This window comes from Anguilla rostrata, chromosome 13 (genome assembly GCF_018555375.3).
Source record: "Anguilla rostrata isolate EN2019 chromosome 13, ASM1855537v3, whole genome shotgun sequence".
Lineage (NCBI taxonomy): Eukaryota > Metazoa > Chordata > Actinopteri > Anguilliformes > Anguillidae > Anguilla > Anguilla rostrata.
Window position 1 is genome coordinate 11,962,000 of NC_057945.1, and position 23,892 is coordinate 11,985,891.

Here is a 23,892-nt window from a genome sequence, read left to right on the forward strand (position 1 = left end):
GGACCCCAGACAGCAGTCAGCGTGGGGAACGGTGACGGACAAGTTCTCTGGGAATGTCATTATTTACAGCCAGAAGGAGTGCGGAGGCCCTCGTGGGCCCAGACCTTAGCGCAGACGGTTCTCCTCTCCCCTTCCAAAACAAAACCCGCCACCTCCTTCATACCCGGGGTTCTGTCGTCCCGATTCCGCGGCCTGGAGACGCGCCGGTGGCCTTCACGCGTCTGAAGCGCTCTTAGAGTGGCCTTTGCCTTCCCTCCCTCTCACCCAGCGCTGCCCTGGGTCAGCCCCCCCACCCCCCTCCAGACACCCTCTCGTGGTTTCGACCGTGACCGTGAACTCCGCTAACTCGGTCAGCTCCGCCGACTTGAACCCCAGGCAGATGCTGAACGGCTCTCGCCGCTGCGCCGTGCTAGCTTCGCCCAACCGTTTCGCTGCTGCGCCGTGCTAGCTTCGCCCCACCGTTTCGCCGCTGCGCCGTGCTAGCTTCGCCCGACCGTTTCGCCGCTGCGCCGTGCTAGCTTCGCCCGACTGTTTCGCTGCTGCGCCGTGCTAGCTTCGCCCGACCGTTTTGCCGCTGCGCCGTGCTAGCTTCGCCCGACCGTTTCGTTGCTGCGCCGTGCTAGCTTCGCCCAACCGTTTCGCCGCTGCGCCGTGCTAGCTTCGCCCGACCGTTTCGCCGCTGCGCCGTGCTAGCTTCGCCCGACCGTTTCGCCGCTGCGCCGTGCTAGCTTCGCCCGACCGATTCGTCGCTGCGCCATGCTAGCTTCGCCCGACCGTTTCGCCGCTGCGCCGTGCTAGCTTCGCCCGACCGTTTTGCCGCTGCGCCGTGCTAGTTTCGCCCCACCGTTTCGTCGCTTGCGGTCCCGTGTAGCCGGGCTCTCAAAATGTGATTTTTTTGGACAGTCTGCCTCCCTGGAACATCTGGTGTACTGTAAGGAGAGGAAGCGGCACTCACGCTTTCACAGAACCCGAGATGCTACAGTGCATGCAGTGCAACACAAACTCCATCTGCTTGTGTTTGAAGGGGCGTGAAGAATGAAACCCGGCGCACTTCCCTTTGACCCCTCCCCTGCACTTCCCTTTCTTAACAGACTGGCCACAATGATTCCATAATTACATAATGAGAGTTTGGTCATGACTGTATAACGAGTATCCGGTCCAAAAGACTTACAATAATAGGGTCCATCACTAAAAGAATCTCTAAGCTAAGGGTATGCTGCATTAAAGCTGTATCCACACTCTGAATATTAAAAGAGCCTGTATGGAAAGCTTTGTGATGTTAGCTTTGAGAATTCCTTCTTTGTCTCAATGATACCATTTGCCATTTTGATGTTTGACAAATCAATTATCTGCTCCTTTCAGCCTAGTGTTGAATATGGCAGTCCTCGGTCTCAGATTATTAGCAGGGTGTGATATTTGCCTCTGCTCTCTTAACTGCGCAGAAGCAGCCATTCGCTTCCATTCTTCTCTTGGCCTTTCGGAACAGTCCTTGAACAGACAAACATGCCACGATGTTTTCTACCTCCAGTGGCAGGACCAAGGGTGTGTCCGCCTCAATGTTTTCACTCGTAGTCATTACTGTCTGGGAAGATGTCAGCTCGCACTGCAATGAAAGGTGAATTTGCAGGGCGGACACAGATCTGAGAACTGACGCATTTCCTCCTGCGCGTGGCGCGTGTCAGTGTCGGGAACCACAGTTCTGTGTCGGAAACAGACACAATTTCAGGCACTTAGGTGTTCTTGTCCAGACACTTGGCATAAATTACCAGACATGGCCTTCCACGTCTCAGGACACGCGGTGAAATTTTAATGCAGACAGAGTCCATGAATTTATTGGGAATATCCGAGTTCAGAAATCCCCGATCACAGACGTGGCCCAGGAGCGTGCAGACGTTTCTGGGAATACACGTGTTAAAAATATCCTCGCAGGGAAACTTCTGCTCACGACCAACACTCATCAAATTTAACTGGTCGGATATCTTCCAGAAACTCAGTACTTTTCATGCAGTGTCATTAATTACTGTCATTGTTTTAGAAAGGTAGCCAGTGGGACACGGGAAGAGAGTTAGTGCTCAGATATCTACCGTAACACTGTGCTTTTAGGTTGTTATATTCTTTGATACCTTCTGGAAAAATGCAAACTTGCACAGTGTGCCGTAGCATGACATGTAATGGAGTAATGTATGTTACATCTGACCATTACAACTATCGGATGCTTTGACCAAGCTTTCTGGTCTTGCTAATGGTTTATACTTCTGTTGAAACGTTTTCCAATGCTACTGTCTTTCAAATACAAATCCTTCTGTTTGGGGTTCTGTTACAAAATTAGCCGTTCTTCTGGGACTGGACCTAAATACATAACTTTTACTTCTAATATCAAACCTCATGTTAATTTCTATAATCAAACTGCTGTCCACATAGCCAATTCTATTAATGCTGTTAATCAGTCAATTTCAGTTAACCCTTCAGAAAATTGTGCACTGCAATGTCCCCTTTCTCAGTGGGAAAATGGAGCTGTTAGGTGTGCCCATATTAATTAAATACATACTTTCAAAATGGAGACCAACTGATGTAAAATTAAGCAATCTTTTACTGTAACTCGCCCCTGCAAACAGCCATGTCTGAGTCAGTTTCACTACCCAAAAAACCATGAATGTAAAGGGACTAACAGGCAAATCTTTTATTATTAATGACCTTATTATTTATATATATTTTCTATTTTTGTCCTGTTTTCACTTGTCTGTTTTATCTTTTTCTTTCTTTCTGCAAAGCACATTGAATAGCACCATGTGTTTGAATTGTGCTAAATTAATTTTAATACTGTTATTGTTCTTCACAGTGTCAGTGTTCTGATTGGTGCTCCCAAAGCCAACACCAGCCAACCAAATATCACTGAGGGTGGATCAGTGTTCTATTGCCCCTGGAGCCGCAGCCAATCACAGTGCACTGCCATTGAGTTTGATGTTAAAGGTAAGCTATCTCTTTTTCCAACGCTGGTTCATAATTTATCTGCTGGAATGAACTATTTTTCTGCCAACTCCAGTTTTGGAAGAACCTGACTGAAGGACGTAATGCATGATGTATGATTATGGTTAATACTGGTTGCTCGTTGTTATTTAACCAGTGACTTTTGTTGCGGCTGGACATCTTGGCCAATGGATTTAGGCAAGACTTGAACTTTCTGGCTCAAGCAGACAAAAGAAGGAACCAAAGTTGAATTTCAAAAGGGGGGCGGATGTTTGGGGTGGCTATGTTTGCAGGAGGTTAGTGTGTCATGTGAGGAAGGCACTCTGGTGCTCTTTTATTTTGGGTTAAAGGTTTACGCACAACCAAGGCCAGTGTGAATTAACAACACAACAATGCGAAAAACCGGATTCCAAATTTTTCATTCTGCAACTATTCATTCTAACTGTGGTGTTTTTCCCCATTTTTTATTCTCAGAATAAAATTTTATGCTATGAAACAATCTAAATATGGAGTTAGCTACCACAACTATTATTATTCATTAAGTATCAGTCTCATGCATGCTAACTAACCAAGCAGGCGAGGGCAGGAACTGGATTTGAATTTCACAGATACACCCCTGCAAAGTTCGTATTTGGTCTGTTTGCAGCTCTGCTCCCTGTGTCACTAACCCTTAGTTTCCTCACACAGTTCTTGTGGGGTGGGGGTGGGGGTGGTGTTAGTTCCTGTTCCTGTTCCTGTAGCCTTAAAAGCCATTGATGAGTTGTCTCTCATAATAAAGCGCTCTCCCTCTGGGATTGGGGGGGTTGGGGTGGGGTGTTGAGTGCTCTGCAGTGTTCTGCTCTCACAGGATGTGTTCATCTTAGCAAATCTCCCTCCAAAAAGGTCCCAGAGAGTTGAAAAACAAAATGTAGGTAATTAGGTCACGGTGTGTCAGTGTCCCTGGGACTGAGATAGAGGCCAAGTGGCGAGTGGATGGAGTTTGTTTGTGCAGTGGAGGGGAGGGGGGGGGGGGGGGTGGTTGTGGTGGCTATGTTTGCAGAAAATTAGTTTCATGTGAGGAAGACACTCTGGTGCTCTTTTATTTTGGGTTAAAGGTTTTTGCACACCAAGGCTAGTGTAAATAAATAACACAACAATGCGAAAAATCTAATTTTTCGTACTGCAACTATTGACACCAACTGTGGTGTTTTCACCCATTTTTTCTTCTCAGAATAAAATTTTATGCCATGAAAAAATCTAAATATGGATTCAGCTAGCACAACTGTTATTATTTATTGTGCATCAATCTCATGCTAGCTAACCATTTGCTAGCCCAACTTACCTCATGCACTGCAGTCCATATTCCATTGATGTATTGATTTTACATTTATTATGCAGTGTAGGCCATTTTAAAAGACCTTGCCCTGGTGCAATGTGTTCATGGAAATAATGTGAAACACATCGACATGTTAAACGCGTCCATTTCCAGAGCTGTATCATGATTGGGCAGCCTGGTTGGATGTTTTTAGTTGTACTTTAATAAAAGCAGGGCCAGCCATTTTCAGACCTACCATCTTCATACCCCAACTGCTGGGCAGTTCCCTACCAGACATTTTCCCACTTGTCTTTTTCAGCCAGTAAGCCATTGTTCAAAAACAAGTCTGACTACACACACGTCTAAACAAAACTGAATCTCATTGGTCAATAGGCTATTTTGCATGTGTAATAATGGGAAAAAAATGAACTAGATCCAAATAAAATAATGACAGATTATCACAGAGGAAAATTTCACATTGGTGTGTAAGCTGTCATAGAGGAGACATAGATTCAAATTATTTTCAGAACATAAACAAAAATCGGCCTTTGTGTGCAAAGACCTTTGCAAACATTTAAAAAATGATAACTCATCTGGACTTAAATTGGGTCAACACTGAGAAGGTGTGTGTGTGTGTGTGTGTGTGTGTAATATATTCCCCCTCTGAAACCCTGTGTTAAAATGAGTAACCGTTCCCCCATCTCCACGCTTTACTATGCCTTTCCATACCCTGGGGAACACGCTTATCTGTGGAGACCTACGTGTGGAGTCTAATGACCGAAACTGCATCAACCCCTGAGAAAATAAACGTGTTTTTATTTTTTTATTTACAGTTATGTCATTTGGGAGGAATGCGCCTCCCACAATCAGAACTTAATCCCCCCAGAAATAGACCAATTAGACGGGAGTGTTACAAACCCGCTGCAGCTCAGTCAAGACGAGGCAGAATACCGCCGGTGGCAGACCTTTCTGGAAGCGGACCCCCTGGTGGCAGTACAGCTGATAATGATTCAAGGTCACAGACCATGAAACTTTCTGTTACAGGGTAGTTACAGCCAAGCCACTGACAACAGCCAAACTGCTTTATTTAAAAAAGGTACTTGTTTGAACACTTCACACGCACAGCCCAGTAATGAACAAAAATATCAAAAGAAATTGTACAGGCTCCAAGTAGTGTACAAACAATGTATTAGTGATCTTTTTTTGAACAAAAACTGAATTTTGCTTATTTAAAAATCTAAACAATTACAAGAAAACAAAACTTAAAAGGAATAAAAAGGTTTAATAAAGAACACCATGATTTTAGGAAAGGAACGAAAGATTTTTTAATCAAAAACAAATCAAAATTTACAATGAAAATCTGTCAAGATATTTATTATTAATTGTGCAGATTGGGGGGAAAATGTATTCAGATTATTTTTTGTGGCATGATTTTACTCCAGGGATCTTGTTTGACTTTCTTTAACACTGATGAGAAAAGGTTAGGCTAGCTTTTAGTGGGGCTCTGGACTGTGTCAGCTTAGGGTCAGTTATCTCGGTCCAGATTCAAAAACTGACTTTAAACTGTTGTATAGGAAACCGTTTTGTTTCTGTTACACCAGTGGCTGGTTTGGTTGCCTTCTCCCCCTCGCCAGCCTCCTCTGAGTTTGTAATAATGCGAGGCCTCACCGAGGCAGGGTCTGCTGCACACTGCTGTAATTAACTGCTTTAATTAGACCAGACTCGTTATGGGAGACCCTTGGCTGCCCCACCCCCGTTTCATCTGAATCGCTCTCCATCAGATAAGGGCAATCTGATAACAGTACTCGGTGAAGAACCTGAAAGGCCCCAGTCTAAGTGACCCCCCCCCCCCTACAGTCAACACCAGCCCCAGGGCCACAGATTTAAATGAGCCATTTGCTCCTCTTGGCCATTTCACCCCTCCTATGCAGAACCCCCCACCCAATCTCACTTCCTCCTACATCCCACTTACTGTGAAAGTCTCAGGCCGCAATGACAGACATGTCCAGCAGGTAGGGGGGGGCGGTGTGGCAGATCGTAGCTATGCACAGGAAGTGGGGAGGGTGTCTGCAAGTCAATTATATACTCTGAATGAGGTTGATGACACAGACCAATACCTCGAAGAAGCTGGGCTCCCCAAAACCAACAAGTAGAGGTTATCTAAACAAAGATAGCCAGGCTGATTAAAAATCTATTGTCGTCCCCTCGAGGATTGATTTCTCAGAAGAAGTCAAACCTGCCAATTAAAGCTGCGCTTCTGTTTAAGTGAAGTCGAACTGGATTTGGGAGTCATCCCCAGAAAGGGGCGGTCTCAGGCTTGTGGTGGAGGTGGCCACACCCACACGCATGAAAGCATATCTGCAGAAAACGCCGTCATGACATTAGGAGATCATAACAGGGCCGCACATTAGGATGGAAAGCAAAAGTTCCTCTCTGTGGTGAAATAAGAGGAAGCTGACAGGGTGAGGCTGACCACAGCAGGCATGCTGGGTGGGTTACACCTGGGAAACCTTACACTGTCACAGACTAGATGGAATTGATCTTCATCTCCTCACAAATCCTTGAATTGTGTGATTCTCTCGCTGAAGCATGTTCTATTTTTCGAGGGGCGCAACATATCTGACTTTGTTTTACACTCCTTGGCTGACCCGCCTCTAATCTCATTGGTCACATTCATTCCCTCTCTGTCTCCCAGAGTAACGGTTCACTACTGGTCAAAAGACCAGCTACTGTAGACTTGGATAAATTAATTGCTGAGGTACATAATCTCTCCCTCCCCTATTGACTCTCATGTAAAAAGCCCACAAAGAAGGCAAAAAAGGAGACTGCACTCAAAGTCAGCGTGTTCTTAATGGATCAGATATCTTAATGTGTGACTTCTGCAGATTGCTGTTCTGAATGGGTGCCAGTATCGCACTTCAACTGCACTTTTTATCTTTACACGTTTTGCACTGAAAAGAAGTGCTTTTAAAATAGCACTAGTCCTATAAAGAAGACAAACTGCCATTTGAGAGAAGGCTGTGATCAGGCACTGTGACCTTTCTAATATTTTCCACCTGGACTTATTTCAAACTCGTGATTTGGCATCCGTGTTGGCTGCAATAGCACGCCTGTCCTGAAGTCTTATCAGAAGGAGCACTTTGTACTTGCTGGTGTCATTCTGGATGAATTAAACCCAGTGGCTTTGACACTGTAATAAAATCATGTCAGAGGACTCAAGGGCACATGCAGAAAGAATCTGAGTGGACGCTAACCTGTTTTCAGACAATAGTGTGAAAATGTTGTTGCAGTAAGACCAGCCAGAAGCTGTCTTCCATGCTAAGAAAATAACATTTTCTTATTTAATTGAAAATTATCCTTAAAGACGCATCCTTTTTGTTCATTGGTGCTCCATCAAGTTCACACCTCTCTTGTGTTTGCTTTGTAATCACTCAATTTAACCTAATTTTTTCAACTTATCTCTGTGGTTTTTATCATGAGAGAGCAGTACAGTGCCTGCTATGCTAGAAACACCTTGACTTGAATTTCTTGTGTGGCACGTTTCACACAAGATTGGCGCATAATTTTGGTTGTCAAAATCAAACAGATATCCTAAGCGGCTAGCTCATATGTTTAGTAATCTTAGTGAGAAAATCCACAGTATTGACATATGAAGGAATCCTGTGTGAGCAGCTTACTCCCCTGTCCCTCTGTGAATGTTTCCCACATAAATGGAATCCATATGACCTGACCTGCCATTCACTGAGCTTGCTGTAAGAAAGAGGGACAGGCTTGGCTGTCAGAGAGGACAGCCCTGTTTTGCTGCTGATTGGCTGTGTGAGAGAGGAACCCCATATTACTGCTGATTGGCTGTGGAGAGGGGAGCCCTGCATGGCTGCTGATTGGCTGTGTGAGAGAGGAGCCCTGCGTGGCTGCTAATTGGCTGTGTGAGAGGGGAGCCCTGCATGGCCGCTGATTGGCCGTGTGAGAGAGGAGACCTGCGTGGCTGCTGATTAGTTGTGGAGAGGGGAGCCCTGCATGACTGCTAAAGGTTTAATCCCCATCCTTTCTTGCTCTGCTCCTAGACAGTTAAATTTGTAGAGGAGGGAGGAGCCCTCTGGGAGGCCTGATGGATGGGTGGCGGGGATGAGGCAAGCCCGGACTTCTGCTTTTCTTGGACGGGGTCTTTTCTTTTTGGGGGGGGGGGGGATGATGTAAGGCTACTTTAATCAAATCTTCTGTTTGAGTTTTCTCTTGTTTTCTGTGGTCATAACGTGATTCTGGCTCAGCCGGCTGAAAGCGAACAGAAAACGACCTTGGAGGAATCTGAGCTCTGAGGTCATTGGCAAGGTCATTCAGACATAGGGAGCCCAACGGCTGCTCTTTCATTAGGATGTCCATGCGAACTCGGGAGGTCTTAGCTTTTAGCCGCGCGTTTCAATGTGGAATGGCTGTGCGATAAAGAGCACACTTGTGCATAGATGAGGGATTCACCACAAGGGACATTCAGTGCAGAGGAAGAAGGACCCTGTCATGACCTACATCTTGGGGCTGAAGATGGTGAAGTGGTAGAATGTGAATGCTGTGAAGTTTGCGAATTTGAACGTGAGGCCGTTTGGACGATATGAATGTAGTAAATATCTGGGATGTGAACACAATCTGGTGTGAGGATAAGAATGCTGTGAAGATTTGTTTTGTGGACACAATGAGATTTGAGGATAAGAATGCTGTGAAGTTTGTGAATGTGAATGCAATGTGGTTTGAAGATAATGCAGTGGAGTTTGTGGATATGAATTTATGCTGTTTGCAGGTGTGCCAGGTTTGCCAAAAAGGTTTTCAAGCATTCTCTATTTGTGTGTCCATCTTCAGGAGATCAAAGTTCTTACGTCAATGGCACAGACCTCCAAGTGGAATTCAAGTCCCATCAGTGGTTTGGAGCCACAGTGAGATCCCATGGCAACACCATCCTGGTAGGTTGAATTAAAAGGGCCAATGCCCATAATTTTGAATGAGATGTTGGACGTCAGACATCCACATACTTTTAGCCGTGTAGTGTATGTCGAAAAGATGGTTAAGGTGGAGCATTCAATTGCCTGCACCTAGAACTAAGGCTGTTGTACAGTAAATGCTAATGTTGGAAACAAATAATTGTCATTTTCCCACAAATGCTTGTCTATATAAGGTACATACTGTGGGGAGCGGGGGGTTCTTGAAAAGCCGTAAGGCTTGCTTGCTGTATGTTTTAGCCGAGCCTTGCTCTTCCACTAAAAAGCTAGGCCGCTTGTTGAGGTGTGGTCTAGAGACATCGCCTTTACTTTGCATTTTCAATGGTATCCTAGTTGTCCAAAGTTTAAAAGCCTAGTAGTCTTCATTCTTGGGTCCGACTACTAGCCTTTCAACGAACCTAGAAAGCCATAGTGGCCTTCTTTTATTGAGTTGTGATTCATTGGTTCTTCAGCCAGTTTTCTTTGAGTCTCTTCATCAGAGGTTTTCCAGTGTAAATGGTGGTCCTCTCTCCCTCAAGGCCTGTGCTCCACTGTATTACTGGAGAACCAAAGAGGACATTCCCATGTCAGACGCCACGGGGACCTGCTACCTCTCTGTCAATAACTTCACCAAGTTCGTGGAGTACGCTCCCTGCCGTACAGGTGCGCCATGTCCTTGGGGGAGTTCAGGTGAAGGATCATAGAGTATATCCCAATATTTCCCCCAGCCTGACCTCTCCTCTCCTCCCCCATACCACAGAGAGAGCTGGACCAGTTGGCCAAGGCTACTGTCAAGGAGGATTCAGTGCTGATTTTACAAAGGTAAACTTGCTGGGCATTGTGACTGCTAAGCTCCTGGTACAAGGTACAGGGGCCTGTTGGGTATTGAAGTTCCAAGCGTGATCTTTATACCAGCCTTGGGTTGTGTTTCAGAATGGGAGAGTCGTTCTTGGTGGTCCGGGCAGCTTCTACTGGCAAGGTAAGCCCGGGACATCAGCAAGGAAGTCAAATAGTGGTCCACTATCTGTGTTTGTGTATGTGGAATTAATGCTAAACCAAACCTCTCCAAGCTACCAAAGGGGTTTATCATTTAACGAGGTCAACTGGTTGACCCTTCCTCTCCCTCCCTTCCAGGTCAGCTGTTCTCGGCCTCAAAGGAGGAAATCGTCAAGGCGTACTACCCCTCGTACTTCCTGCTGTCAGTGGCGGGGCAGGTGGAGACACGACAGGTGCAGGGCACCTATGACGACAGCTACCTGGGTAAACTCCACCGCTCCTGCTGTGCACGTGCTCTTCTGGTGCTCCGTATTGTTGCACTCTCTGCCCTTGCTGAGCGAAGCAGCTTTTCTTTTACTCAGAAACAGCTGGTTTTTTCGTGTTTTGCTGTGTTGTAACATCTGCTGGCGCATTTCCACAGCACGTGATGTTTGCCATCTCCTCTGTTGTAGGCTACTCTGTAGCGGTGGGCGAGTTCAGCGGAGATGGAATTGAAGGTAACTGAGGTTTTTTTTTTTTTTTGCTGCACAATGTTTACAGTGTGGACCTGCGTTTCCACACAATTAGGCTGTTGTCGCGTTACTCCACGAGTCTGCGGCCGTGTTTAATTAACTGCTTTCTGGTGAAAGCTGGCTTTGTTTCGAGCTCTCGGTGGCTCTCAGTGTTAAAATTATTGATTCGGCCATCCTCTCCTGGTGTTCTACTTACTTTATTTGCGCTTGTGTCCTGCAGATTTTGTGACCGGTGTCCCGAAAGGACTGTTGCTCTTTGGATTAGTAAGGACCACCAACTTTCCTCAAATTCAATGTTCTGGTGCCTTGTGCGATTACATAACCACCTGAATCTACCCAGAGAGGATAACAGAATGAGAGGAAATGCATGAACTATAATGGAGACAACAAATAATGTAATCTTGAAAAGTGCATTTAAAGTGAAATTATTAGTTATGAAATGACATATGCAGTCAGCAGCCTCGGTTGTCAAGTCATAGTTGTTCCTGAGATCTTGATGGCTTTCGTTGATAGTGTCAGCTTTAAGTGCTTGTGTTCTGCTCTCTGCGTTGCAGGTGTCTTTATTGAATGGGACCGATATGAAGTCAATGCTCAACTTCACCGGTGAACAGGTGAGTGTGCGGCCTGGTTTTCAGTGCAGATTCAGTAACAGCGTGGCGCATGGTGCAGTGTGATTTAATCCTGAAGAACTTAATGTGCAGGTAAAAGTTGGCAAGGACTGCTTAGTTGGTTAAAAGAAGGCGTTTTTATGGTAATTGCTTATATGGAATATATAGGATCTAAATATTTGTTTTCCTAAGGACACGAGGATGTCTATCTAATTCTTATTCTATTGTAGTTTGGTCTAGTAGATTCATGGCCAACTTGTCTGGCCAGTCAAGTGTAAAAAAACCTTAATGCTGAACCCTGGCACTGTCCCATAAATGCCTAAATGGTGACTGAGAAGAACATGACAAACAGATTAAGTCAGTGTCACGCTCTTCAAATCGCCAGGCAACTGCTCAGCTGTGGATAGAGGCATTATCATCTTGAAAGACACCCCTCTCTTTTGCAAAGAAATGTTTTAACACGAGGTAGCTTGGGATTATCACTTTGAAACCTTTACTGTCAGAATGCTGCTATGGTTTGTGTTTTATCTCTACCTCTATGTACAGATACTACTCTTTGTTGGAGAGGAAGGCTGGCAGGGAGGGAGCTGGGAGGCAGTGATGCTGGAGGGGGGGATGTTGGGAGGCTGAGGCGGTGATGGGGGGGGGTGGGATGTTGGGAGCTGAGGCTGATGCTGGGGGCGGGAGGTGGGATGGGAGGCTGGGAGGCATGATGCGAGAGGCGGTGGGATGTTGGGAGGTGGGGGATGTTGGGAGGCTGGGAGGTGGGGGGGATGTTGGGAGGCTGGGAGGCGGTGATGCTGAGAGGTGGGGGTGGAGGTGGGGGGGTGATGCTCCTGCACCCCCCGCTGTAATTGCCCCTGATCTGGGCTCTGATCTCTTCCAGATGGGCTCCTATTTCGGCTACGCGGTGGCCACCACCGACATAAACAACGACGGGTGAGCGAGCGGGCAGCCGGCTGTCAGCAAAGAGCGGGAGGAGCGGTGGGGGGGCGGGGGCGGGGGGGGAGGTAGACCTCCTCCTGTAGATCCTGTGTCATGGGCAATCACCTAAACCCCCATGACACCACCTGTTTTATTGCTACTTTCTCACTCGCACAGCTAAACTGCACTCATGCTTGTAAATCACTGGTTGTGATTCCTTCAGGAGTAGCTGAAGATTGCAGGGTTGTGGATATTGGCTGCAGTAACCTTATAATAAGAAGACAAATTGGCAGTAATACTTCTCTGTATTGTAAATAAATATTATTCCATTGCTATGAATGATCTGAATGTGCAACTTCTTGAATAGTTGTAAAATTACTGCCAATATTCTCTGAATGGACCTTCACAATGGCTATGTAAATCCTTTGTAAGAACTACTTGCTTCAGCACTACATAGACATTCATATGTTGTTTTCCAGTTGCTATGGCATGGTAATGTCACTTACTGCATAAGCGTATCAGTGCTCTATATGCCTATTTGTGTTAATTGATCAAAGAATTTATGAATGTTTATGAGTGCTTATGAAAGTGATATTTGCTATTTTGATGGAGGCATATTGTTCTTATGAAGAACCATTCATAGTAAGTTTTACAAAATTGCTGCTGCAGATTTTGCTTTGGCAAACTTTTAAATTGCTTACTTATTCTATATTATTGCGTGTTCTTTAACTAATAACAATATATCTGTTATATCTAGTATTTCTGAATATATTTTTATTTTGTCATTAGAATGCCAGTGTTACAATTGTCTTTGACATCAGTGCACAGTTGTGACTTGTGTGCGAGGCCTTTTTAATGTAGTGCGACTAAGACTTGTGCAGCATGGAGGAATGCCCATCGGGTTAATAACCTCAACCTGTTTCTGCGCGTGTGTCTGGCTGCCGTCCCAGCCTGGAGGACCTCTTGGTGGGGGCCCCCACGTTCATGGTGCGGGGGTCGGACGGGCGGCTGGAGGAGGTGGGGCGTGTCTACGTCTACCTGCAGCGGGGGGCCCTGGACTTTGCGCCCGGCCTCCCCTCCCTGACGGGGACCCAGTTCGGCAGCAGGTTCGGGAGCTCCATCGCTCCTCTCGGGGACCTCAACCAGGATGGGTTCAACGGTGAGGACGTCAGGGTCAGGTTTTGTGGGGGTGGGGTGGGTGCTGGTGGGGTATCCTGAGAGGGGCCGAACAAGATGGCTGCAGGATCACGCGTCGGCTCAAACGGGCTTTCTGATTTCTAAAAAAAAATATGTTGATTGACTGAGTGACTGATTGCTTCTGGGGCTTACGGACTGTTTCCTGCCTCGCCCAGATGTGGCTGTCGGATCGCCCTTTGGAGGAGACCAGCAGCAGGGATTGGTCCTTATCTACCACGGACACGCGGGAGGCCTCAAGGCCACGCCTTCTCAGGTGCTGGCCGGCCAATGGGCTTCTGCCACCCTCCCCGCGATCTTCGGCTTCTCGTTGCGCGGAAACAAAGACCTGGACAGGAATGGCTACCCCGGTGAGTCCTGCGGAAAAAAGCGGCTCTTTAATTCATTCTGAGGCTCTTCGGAGGTACTTTTTAAAAAAACAAATGCATCTATGATGGTTCACCTGTTTTCACACAGATCTCCTGGTGGGCGCATTTGGAGTTGATAAGGCGGTTCTGTACAGGTGAGTGACCCTCACTATACTCCCAACTCCAGCTGCAGTCAGTTGTCATTATTAAAGCTCTGTTGGGCTGCTGTCGATATCGCTGTCAATTTGTGAATAGCTAGGCTTGTTTGTGGGGTGGGGCGGTGGGGGTGAGTGATTCAATCCCAGCCCTTGACTTTAATTTTAATGTGACTAGTGTTAGTAAAGCTGTGTCAATGATAAGTTTGATAAGTTGAGATTGTGCTGTCGGTTTCTTTGGGCTTTCTCAGCTTTATTTGATAGGACAGTGTAGAGAGACAGGAAGAATTAGGAGGAGAGAGAGGGAGAGACGGGTGACAAAGGTCGGCGGTCAGATTCGTACCGCCGACTTCGCGGCTCGCATTGAGCTTGCGGATGGAGCGCTCTACGGACTGCGCCACTAGAGGCCCCCGGTGTACGTGTTTTAATATGTGATAACGTTTGGGTTTTGTGCTTGTGTTCCGCAGAGCTCGGCCCATCGTGAACGCCAGCGCCGCCCTTCTGGTGTACCCCAGCATGATCAATCCGGAGGAGAAGACCTGCATGGTGTCCACTGGCAATGAGACTTCATTTGTGTCCTGGTACGTGGACACACCCCCAGCCCCCCATTGGTTGGGATGCTTTCCTCACTACGCAACAGAAGTATTTCAGCTTCAGTTATCAAACCACCTCCTGCTTTAGATTAATGAAACACTGAAGTATACTGGAAATGTTCAGCTATGATGCAGAATTTATTTCCACTGTGTGTGTGTATATGGCACAGGAAGTATAAAATGAATAATATTCTTTTTAGTGAATATTTCCTGCAGCCTATGAAAGCCCGTGTGCATGATTGAAGACAGCAGTACAGTTGGTCCTTTAAAGTTACATGTATCCTAATGCCAAAGAGACATGTCAACTGAGAGATAACAGGACAGGATGCAGCGTAGTCTCTGGCCTCCGTGCTACTACACGCATTGGGAGGCGGAACTCATTTTTGCTACTGGAAATATGGCCAAATAGCTGGGGAGCGTAGTGCAGTTTGCGCTTTGGAGATGTGCTTCTCGTCTGGGCCTACGGGCTGATACCCCTTCATTTAGAATAGGGTACGGAATGGAGGACGGCGGTGGGTGCTGCGGATTAAGGGTGTGCTCTGCAGTCTGGCCTTTTTTACGCAATACAAGCAGCCCTTGTGTGCGCCTTGATTAGCCTGTGTTGCGCAGTGACAGACAGACTGAGTGGGAGAGCAGAGGTGGAGAGAGGGAGGGAGGGTGGGAGGGAAGGAGGGAGGGGTTGGCATGTGCTCTGAATGAGATATTGTTTGGCAATGGGACACAGCTGGGAAACATAAGGACAAGCACGCACACACACCCACTCACACACATGCTCACAGACACACACACACTCTCTCTCTCTCTCTCACACACACACACACACACACACTCTCACACACATGCTCACAGACACAAGCACACACACACAGCCTCTCCCACATGCTCACACTCATGCTCAGACTCACGAATGCACACACACTCCCTTTCACACACGCACACACACACGCACATATGCCGAAACACACACTGCACTCTGGCTTACTCTGACCAGAGAGTGGGGCGGGGTAAGGAGGGGAGGGTTTGGACTGTTCGTTGCAGGGGTCCGTGAGCGTCATGGGTTTCAGAGCTCCACCCCACAGCCTCTCAGTCTCTCAGCAGCGAGAGTCCCCAACCCTGCAGTGTTCACAGTTCTATGCTCTAAGAGGCTGATTGCTTCCAGTCCCTCTTTTCCTGCAGCAGCCCTGGAAATGCACTGAATTTACTGCAGTTTCCAATTCCCAATTACTTATACAACACTGCACTACATTACCCACAATACTACTGTACAAAACACAAAGCCATATCATTCGTCATAGCATTACTCTCACACCACATAAAATGGCACTATTCTTTTTACTCTCTCTAGTCATGAGCTGACAATACTAATTGTATATCAGCCATTTTAACATAGTCATAACTCATAAATGTTTTATGTATAAGTGGATACATGGCTGCCTTATAAAGTTTATAATGATTAGAAAGCACTGAAGGCGCATGTGGAAGACTGAGCGTTCAGCTCGGTCAGGAAGTGTTGCTAAGCGATCGTGATGTCTGTTTGTTTTTCAGTGTGAATCTGAGCTTCTGCCTCTATGCCGCTGGGAAGCACCTACCGGCTGTTCTGGGTGAGGACCCCGCACAGACCTCCTACCATTCATTCAGCGTCCTCTCTTTTCAGTGGCCCTCCTTAAGATGCACGCTCAAGTTCAATCAGAAACTAATGTCTATGCGTCTGTGTGTGTGTGTCTGCTGCCTGTGTGTCAACATGTGCGCGTGTATGTGTGTTTGTGCGTGCCCTTGCGTGTGCATGTTTGTGCATGTGTGTGTGCATTTGTTTTTGTGTGCACTTGCGTGTGTGTGTGCGCATGTGTGTGCCTGGTTGTGTTTGTGTGCACATGGTTGTGTGTGTCTGGTTGTGTGTATGTGCATGGTTGTGTATGTGTGTGTGTGCCTGGTTGTGTGTGTGTGCACATGGTTGTGTGCACGTGGTTCTGTGTGTGTGCACGCATGGTTGTGTGTGTGTGCGCATGGTTGTGTGCATGTGTGTATGTGTGCATGTGTGTGTGTGTGTGCGTGCACACGGTGCAGAGTTTGTGATGGAGGTGCAGCTGGACAGTGTGAAGCAGAGGCAGAGGGGGGCGGTGAGGAGGTCTCTGTTCCTGCACAGCCAGCAGCCCGCCATGCGGAGTACCCTGTTGGTGGCCAACGGGGCGCGCGTCTGCCAGGACACCAAAATCTACCTGCGAGTGAGTACCTCTGTCACAGCATCCAGCCCTGGGCCGGGGTTTGGTTGTTCATACCAAGCATTTTAACATAGCATTTAACGTAGCATTTTAACATAGCATTTAACATAGGCATCATTCTAGGTATCATTGACTTCTTGGGCTTGGTACACTCAAGTGAACACACTCTGGGGTTCCTTTCTAGTATGTTTTTACGTATCTGTAAAGCTTATCGATGCTTCAAGCTCCATAGAGATTTACATGAGTTAATTCACGTGGTCATTACAGTACCAATGAAGTGAACTACAACCTTATGTACCTCTCTGAAGCCTCCCTGCACCCAGACAGTGCTGCGGTGCTGCTAAGCCTAACGGTAATGCCCTCACTGCCTGCAGGAGGAGAAGGAGTTTCGGGACAAGCTCTCCTCCATCTACGTCTCCCTCAACTTCAGCCTCAACCCTGGGGCTCCGGCTGACGCCCACGGCCTGCGTCCCGTCATCAACTACCAGGGCGCCGAGCTCGTCGAACAGAAGGTACTTTGCGGTCGTCTTCGCTGAAGAGTTTGTGGTCTTGCTTCACCTACCGGCCTGATAGCGTAGACCAGGGATTCTCAACCTTAGATCAACTAAAGCACAGGTGATTACACAATTATGGCGGCAGTGTGGTATAATGGGTGAGGAACTGGTGTTGTAGCCCAAAGGTCGCAGGGTCGATTCCCTGGTAGGACACAGCCGTTGTACTCTTGAGCTCAGTTACTTAACCTGCATTGCTTCAGTGTATATCCAGCTGTATAAATGGATACATTTGTAAATGATATGTAAAAGTTGTGCAAGTTGCTGTAGATAAGAGCATCTGCTAAATTCCTGTAATGTAATGTAGCTTACCTCACCTGGTTTATTGGGTCTGAGTAGGTTACTGATTTTAAGGTGGAAACAAAGAGCACCACACAGCAGCCCTCAAGGATCAGGGTTGAGGACCCCTGCTGTTGACCAAGCTTGCACGTGGCAACAGAATAAGTAAAATCCTTGAAGTTCCTCTTCTTACCTCAGTCTTATTCCTTTGATCTGTGTTCTTTGGCTACTTACAGTGTTTGGCTGCAGGCTCCAGGCTGTCAGATATAGGGCTATAATCCAATATGAAAGCAAGTCGACAGAGAGAGTCCAACCTCATGAGCTTGTAATGAAATATCTGTGAAATAAAAAAACAAATAAATCTTAATGCAGTTGTTATTGACACTGAACCTTTTAGAGGTTGTATGTACAGGATGAACTGTGTCCATAAGGAAATAACCTGTAAAACGTTTTATTTACCATACTAGCAAATGTTGCTAAACTAGGAGTGAAATACCACTTTAAGCACACGAGAAAAAAGCTTAGCTTACATAGCCAGCTCGTGTTTTTATAGCTCATACCTTGTCCGACAGCAGGAGTTAAGAGCTGATTGGCTCCTGCTCCATTCAGGGATGACTGCAGTCATTTTGGCTGAGTAGTATGAGACCGTTTTTATTTTCATTTTTTTTCCACCTTTTAAAAAAAAAGGCTCCTGGGAAACGGTCCAGCCAGTCTGGGAAGCCGTTTGAAACAGGAAAATTCGGAGCCAGTACGGTGGAGGGCTTTTAATCGTTCCACCGAGATTCACTTTTTTGGACGGGTTTGTGACGGGGGAGGCTCGCCATGGCGCTGGGATCTGGTGGGGGGGGGGGGGCGTTTCTGGGGGGGCCTCTCGTGGTTCCGACCCCTTCTGACCTCGTTTGAGTTTTACCAGCGTTTCCCTGCCAGGTGTGAGTCGGGCTCAAGGGGAGGGCCGTGCCGCGGTGCGCTTGATCACGCCTTTCCCCAGACATTACTAAACGAGGCCTGGTGATTAGGGTGCTGGGAGCAGACAGTGGCCCAGTGTAGCGCTGTAATGAAATGTTATGTCATTTTCTCTCTCCCTCTCTCATTTCCCTGTGACTTCTCTCTGGGAGTTACAGTGGAAACTGCGATCGCCATTGATCTACGTTAGACCGCAGTACGTATGACTGAGAGAGCAAGAGCGAAAGAGAGGGTGGGAGAGAGAGAGAGAGAGAGGAGAGGAGAGAGAAAGAGACAGACGGGCACGGGGGAGGTGAAACCAGAGAGAACGAGAGACAGAGGGAGAGAGGGTTGTGTCGAGCGCAGGAAGTGCGGGAGCTAGCGCGGAGGGGGAGGGGCCTCGCCGTTAGCACGGCAGCCCAGGAAGCGTGCGGGAGCGTGTGTGGGGAGGGACCCGCACGCTCTCACCCTCCCGCGCGCTCGCGGCGCTCTCCGGCGGCGTAATGCCTTCCACATGCTGCCGCGACGGGGCGCCGGGGCGACTCACGCCTCGCCTCTCAACAGGAACTTTCCGCTGCTTTTCGGCTGGACCGCAGCGGCGGGGCCAGCCCTACAAACGTGAATGACTGTGACTGAGTGACTGAGTGAGTGATGAAGTTACACCATTGGTCGGCCGAGTTATGAAGTTACACCATTGGTCGGCCGAGTTATGAAGTTGCACGATTGGTCGTCCGAGTTATGAAGTTGCACCATTGGTCGGTCGGTCCAAAACTAGGTTTTGACCTGACCATATACTAGGTTTTGACCAAGAGGAACATGGGATATTGGCTATTAAGTTTATTAATATATATTTCTGAGAGCTTCTGCTAGGTGTTATAACCTCCTGAGATCAGACAGAATGAAGGTGCTTACATTTTTTTTGACATAATACACGTCTTGGACAACAAAAACATGTTGCCGTGAAACTATTTTCAAGACTATTCTCTAAATTTTTATTAAATGTCCGTTCCTGAGATTAAGACCAGAGACTCGTCCCCTAGAGTGGAAAAAATGACTTGTCTTCCTACTGTCTTAGGAAACTTTATACAGGTGCATGTAGTGTGTAATGTCGTTGCGCTGTTTCAGTTTGTAGTTCAGCTGTTGCCTGATTGTATTTAAATCGTTTCTGGGTTATTAATGGACCGGCAGGTCTGTGATTAAACGTGAGGTATTTCCCAGCTGTGAAATAAATATGAACGCAGTAAAACAAGCGTTTTCACCGCGGGTTTAAACGGAAGACTCGGACTCCTCTGGACGTAGGCTCGGCAGAGCAGCAGTTTACGTGTTGTGGGATTTTTCAGCATTAAATCTTGTTAGTGAAAGGTCTTGGAAACAGCTGTGATGTGTTAGCCTGTCATCAGATTTGGTCAGATATATATATATACAGTGGGGTTTCAATGAGAAAACAAGGTACTTGATTGTGTTGTCATGCAGCTATGCTATGCTAGGCTAGCGCACTCAAACACCCAGTGCCACCTGCTTTTTTCGCTCTACCGTGCTGCCGTGACAACGCACTGAGACATCTCTCTCCTCCTGTTGGAGAGTTGAGCCTAGGCCTGCGCAGGGGTCGGCCCAGCTCGCAGCAGGGCCTGCCCCCGCCTCCCTAATTAGAATCCATCGCTTGCTTAATTACAGGGAAGCCCCGAGGCTTTCATCTGAACTGCCTCTGCGGGCTCGCACTTTCCCAGACCCCCCCCCCCCCCTTCTCCCTTCATGGTCAACCGCTCATCATCGTCACGGTTACCCTGCTGCGCGTACGTCCCCGCGCCCGCTCCCCGTTTCCATGACGCCTCCGCGCTCCCCTCCGTCCCGTCGCCCCCCCTTCCTCTGCCCTCCCTGATCGAAGCGCTCTTTACGTGTTGGGTGGCGTGTTGGGTGGTGCCGTGCCCCGACGGCGTGCGGTGTGCCAGCGTGTCCCTGTGAACCGGGTGACGGTGACAGGCGCAGCTCCTCCTGCCTGTTGCTAGAGGGCGCTGCGGTGCAGGATCTGTCTGCTGGAGACAGACCCCTAGAGAAATGGAATATACTGAATTTAATATTTAATTTAAAATGTTTTATTGCAATACTTAATACTATATGAGTACATTTAAAATGATTGCTGCTTTGTGAAAAGGCAATATATTTCTCCAAAAATACACTGCTGTGAAATACTGTATATTTATACATATAAATCCATATACAGGACACTATATGCTGCAGAGTATTCAATTTTTGTTATGGGAAGTTGGTGGTTGTGGGAGGGGGGGTTGGCAGGGAGCTGAGGGGTGTGTGGGGGGGGGATGCGGGGGGTTGAGGGTCATCCCCCCAGGGGAAAGATGAAATGAGTTATTAAGACCATGATCCAGGCTGCTTGACTGTGCACCAGGTCTCTGAAATAAAATCATAGCAGTAAAATCCAAGGTCAGTTTCTGCTAAATACTCCCTTCACGTTTGAATTTCCTACAGCCTGGAGTAAGTCTGTCTCTTCTGTGTTTGGATTGGCAAGGCAAGCTCAGGCCCAGTACATGGTCCAATAAAGAATTGCCTCTGCAGAACAATTACATTACATTTAGCCATTTATCACACCCTCATATTCAGAGTAACTTGCACTATTTCATGCTATTCATTTATACAGCTGGATATTTAGGACAAATGCACCATCTGTGTCCCCCCTGGGGTTTGAACCTGCAACCTCTGAGTTACAGGCCACGTTCCCCAACCCTTGACGACTGCAGTGTCAGCCACAGTGTAAGTAGTAAGCATATTTCTTGACGGTCCTACATTGACATGAGTCTTGTTCTTTCCCCCGCTCCTTTCAGGCCCAGATTCTGTTGGATTGTGGGGAGGATAACATTTGTGTGCCTGATCTGAAGTTGGCTGTTCATGGGTGAGTCTCAGTTTTGTTAACTCACTAATTTTCCAGCCTGTTTTAATGGCCAAGTACAGTACCGTCTCGCTTTAGGTCCTGACCTACAGTATAGAGCCCTTATGTTCATACAGCACCCCTCCCTTTAGGTCCGCCCCCTTTTCTGTTCATACGGCACACCTCCATTTAGGTCCGCCCCCTTTTCTGTTCATACGGCACACCTCCATTTAGGTCCGCCCCCTTTTCTGTTCATACAGCACACCTTCCTTTAGGTCCGCCCCTTTTTCTGTTCATACAGCACACCTTCCTTTAGGTCCGCCCCTTTTTCTGTTAATACAGCACCCCTCCCTTTAGGTCCGCCCCCTTTTCTGTTCATACAGCACACCTCCCTTTAGGTCCGCCCCCTTTTCTGTTCATACAGCACACCTTCCTTTAGGTTCGCCCCCTTTTCTGTTCGTACGGCATACCTCCCTTTACGTCCCCCCCCTTTTCTGTTTCAGACAGCACATAGCCACTCCACATTGGCTGGGGTATTTTTCCTGTTCACTGTTTCTTCGTCTTTCCTGATGTCTGCTTACATGCCATCACCCCGCCACCCCCCTGCAATTTCTGTTACTGTTGTTGTTAATGTAATAACTATAAAACACACAAGGGGGCAATTTGAGTATTTTGTTGATTATCTCACAAAGCTTAGACTTGAAAAGGAGTAGTTTGGTGACACCCCCCCGGCGACCCCGGAGCAGCCACAGGGTGCGCTTCGCGTTTTGGGCTAACGCACGTAAGGGAACGGGAGGGGCGGCAGGCGGACAGGTGCGAGGACAGAAGGTGAGAGAGAGGTGGAACGGACGGGGAGAGCGCACGCGAGGGGGGTGAAAGGGGTAGCTGCAGAAACGGCGGGGAATGGCGTGCCAGAGGGCCTCTGAGGAAGGTTCTGGCGAGCTGCGATTAAAGACTGCTGGCGTACGGGGCCCTCCATATTTCTTTTCTTGATTTTTTCTGTCTTGTTTTCATCTGGCGCTCAGCACTTTCTCTCATGGTGTCAGTCTTTGAAAATTTATGATTAATAATCATTTGTCTGTTTGAATTTATCGCAGGCAGTGATAGTTATTTACAAGCTATGACTGGGCAGATGTTTGTTCAGTAACTTCACTGGAGGAAACTCGTTTGGCCTTTCATCGCAAAACATTTACCTCGTGAGATTCATGTTGAGCTGTGTCAGTACCTTCGAGAAAATGGTGTGTGCATGTGTGTGTGTGTGTGTGTGTGTGTGTGTGAAAAGAGGAGTTAAATCTGTTTTCAGGAATGTGTCCTGAAAATAATATCTGTTGCTGCCGTCTCCACTGAAGAGATTCTGCCAGACACTTGCTGCTGGGGACGTGTTCTCAGTGAAACACGCTAGGTCTGGTTTTGGGAGTATTGTTTTCTTTTCTTGTTGCATTGTTCAGAAAATGCATCAACTGCATGGCCTTCTCCCTGAGGACCTCTCTCTGCTCTCTGAGGACCTCTCTCTGTTCTCTGAGGACCTCTCTCTGCTCTCTGAGGGCCTCTCTCTGCTCTCTGAGGACCTCTCTCTGCTCTCTGAGGACCTCTCTCTGCTCTCTGAGGACCTCTCTCTGCTCTCTGAGGATCTCTCTCTCTGCTCTCTGTTCTGAGGACCTCTCTCTGCTCTCTGAGGACCTCTCTCTGCTCTCTGAGGACCTCTCTCTGCTCTCTGAGGACCTCTCTCTGCTCTCTGAGGGCCGGTGTCTGAGATATTGATTCTCTCGCTTCCTCTGTGTGACTTCATGAGGTCTGGGTGTAATTGGAATCATCTGTGGAGCCCTTAGAAGGAATTTCTGACTGTGTTCGCGGAGTGGGGGCGGGGCAGAAGGGGAAGGGGTGGGGGGGGGGGGGTGCTGTTCTGCAGCTCGATCGGCTGCACGGCCGTGTTTCTGCATCGGGAGAGTTTCGGCGGGAGGGGGCATGGGGGGGAAGGGGGGGGTGGGTTTCCTGAGACAAATGGCAGTGGTGTTATTTGGGTCACGTCCCACTGCTGAGCTCAGAGGCTTTGTGCGGTGAAGCGCACAGAGGGGGGAGAGGAATAAAATTTAGGTTTGGGCCTTGCTCGTGCGTTATGTGCTCTTACCTGGCTCGGGGTAAGATCAAAGGCATCAGGTGGATGGCAGCCATCTTGAGTTCCTCACTCTAGGCAATTGAATTACAATCAAGCAGCCTGGATCATGGTCAACAATTGTAATGTTGATCACACCAACGATTGGGCTTATGGCGATTTAATTTAGTGACTGTAGTCAAGTCAGGCGGAGGACAACACTTTGAATGCAATCGCAAACGGGTTTCACAGCTGAAAGTACTGTGGCAGTATGTATGCAAATGATGGTCATCTTGTACCAATCTCTGCATTTACTGTGTAATTATTCAGGTATTTGGGACACAGTGTAAAGTCAAAGTAGATGTCCTATATAC

The 23,892-nt window shown here is 47.6% G+C and overlaps 1 protein-coding gene across 1 annotated transcript in view; it reads left to right on the forward strand.

Moving 5' to 3' along the window:
- LOC135237476 (integrin alpha-5-like) overlaps nucleotides 1-23,892 on the forward strand; it is a 51,502-nt gene that overhangs the window by 13,245 nt on the left and 14,365 nt on the right. The window contains exons 2-19 of the mRNA XM_064304632.1: nucleotides 2,840-2,970; nucleotides 9,110-9,210; nucleotides 9,765-9,888; nucleotides 9,986-10,047; nucleotides 10,159-10,204; nucleotides 10,360-10,485; nucleotides 10,674-10,718; nucleotides 10,954-10,997; nucleotides 11,288-11,344; nucleotides 12,228-12,280; nucleotides 13,216-13,424; nucleotides 13,618-13,809; nucleotides 13,916-13,961; nucleotides 14,429-14,542; nucleotides 16,100-16,155; nucleotides 16,619-16,776; nucleotides 17,148-17,285; nucleotides 21,383-21,450. Coding sequence (XP_064160702.1) covers nucleotides 2,840-2,970; nucleotides 9,110-9,210; nucleotides 9,765-9,888; nucleotides 9,986-10,047; nucleotides 10,159-10,204; nucleotides 10,360-10,485; nucleotides 10,674-10,718; nucleotides 10,954-10,997; nucleotides 11,288-11,344; nucleotides 12,228-12,280; nucleotides 13,216-13,424; nucleotides 13,618-13,809; nucleotides 13,916-13,961; nucleotides 14,429-14,542; nucleotides 16,100-16,155; nucleotides 16,619-16,776; nucleotides 17,148-17,285; nucleotides 21,383-21,450 — 1,770 coding nt within the window. The remainder of the gene's footprint in view (nucleotides 1-2,839; nucleotides 2,971-9,109; nucleotides 9,211-9,764; nucleotides 9,889-9,985; nucleotides 10,048-10,158; nucleotides 10,205-10,359; nucleotides 10,486-10,673; nucleotides 10,719-10,953; nucleotides 10,998-11,287; nucleotides 11,345-12,227; nucleotides 12,281-13,215; nucleotides 13,425-13,617; nucleotides 13,810-13,915; nucleotides 13,962-14,428; nucleotides 14,543-16,099; nucleotides 16,156-16,618; nucleotides 16,777-17,147; nucleotides 17,286-21,382; nucleotides 21,451-23,892) is intronic.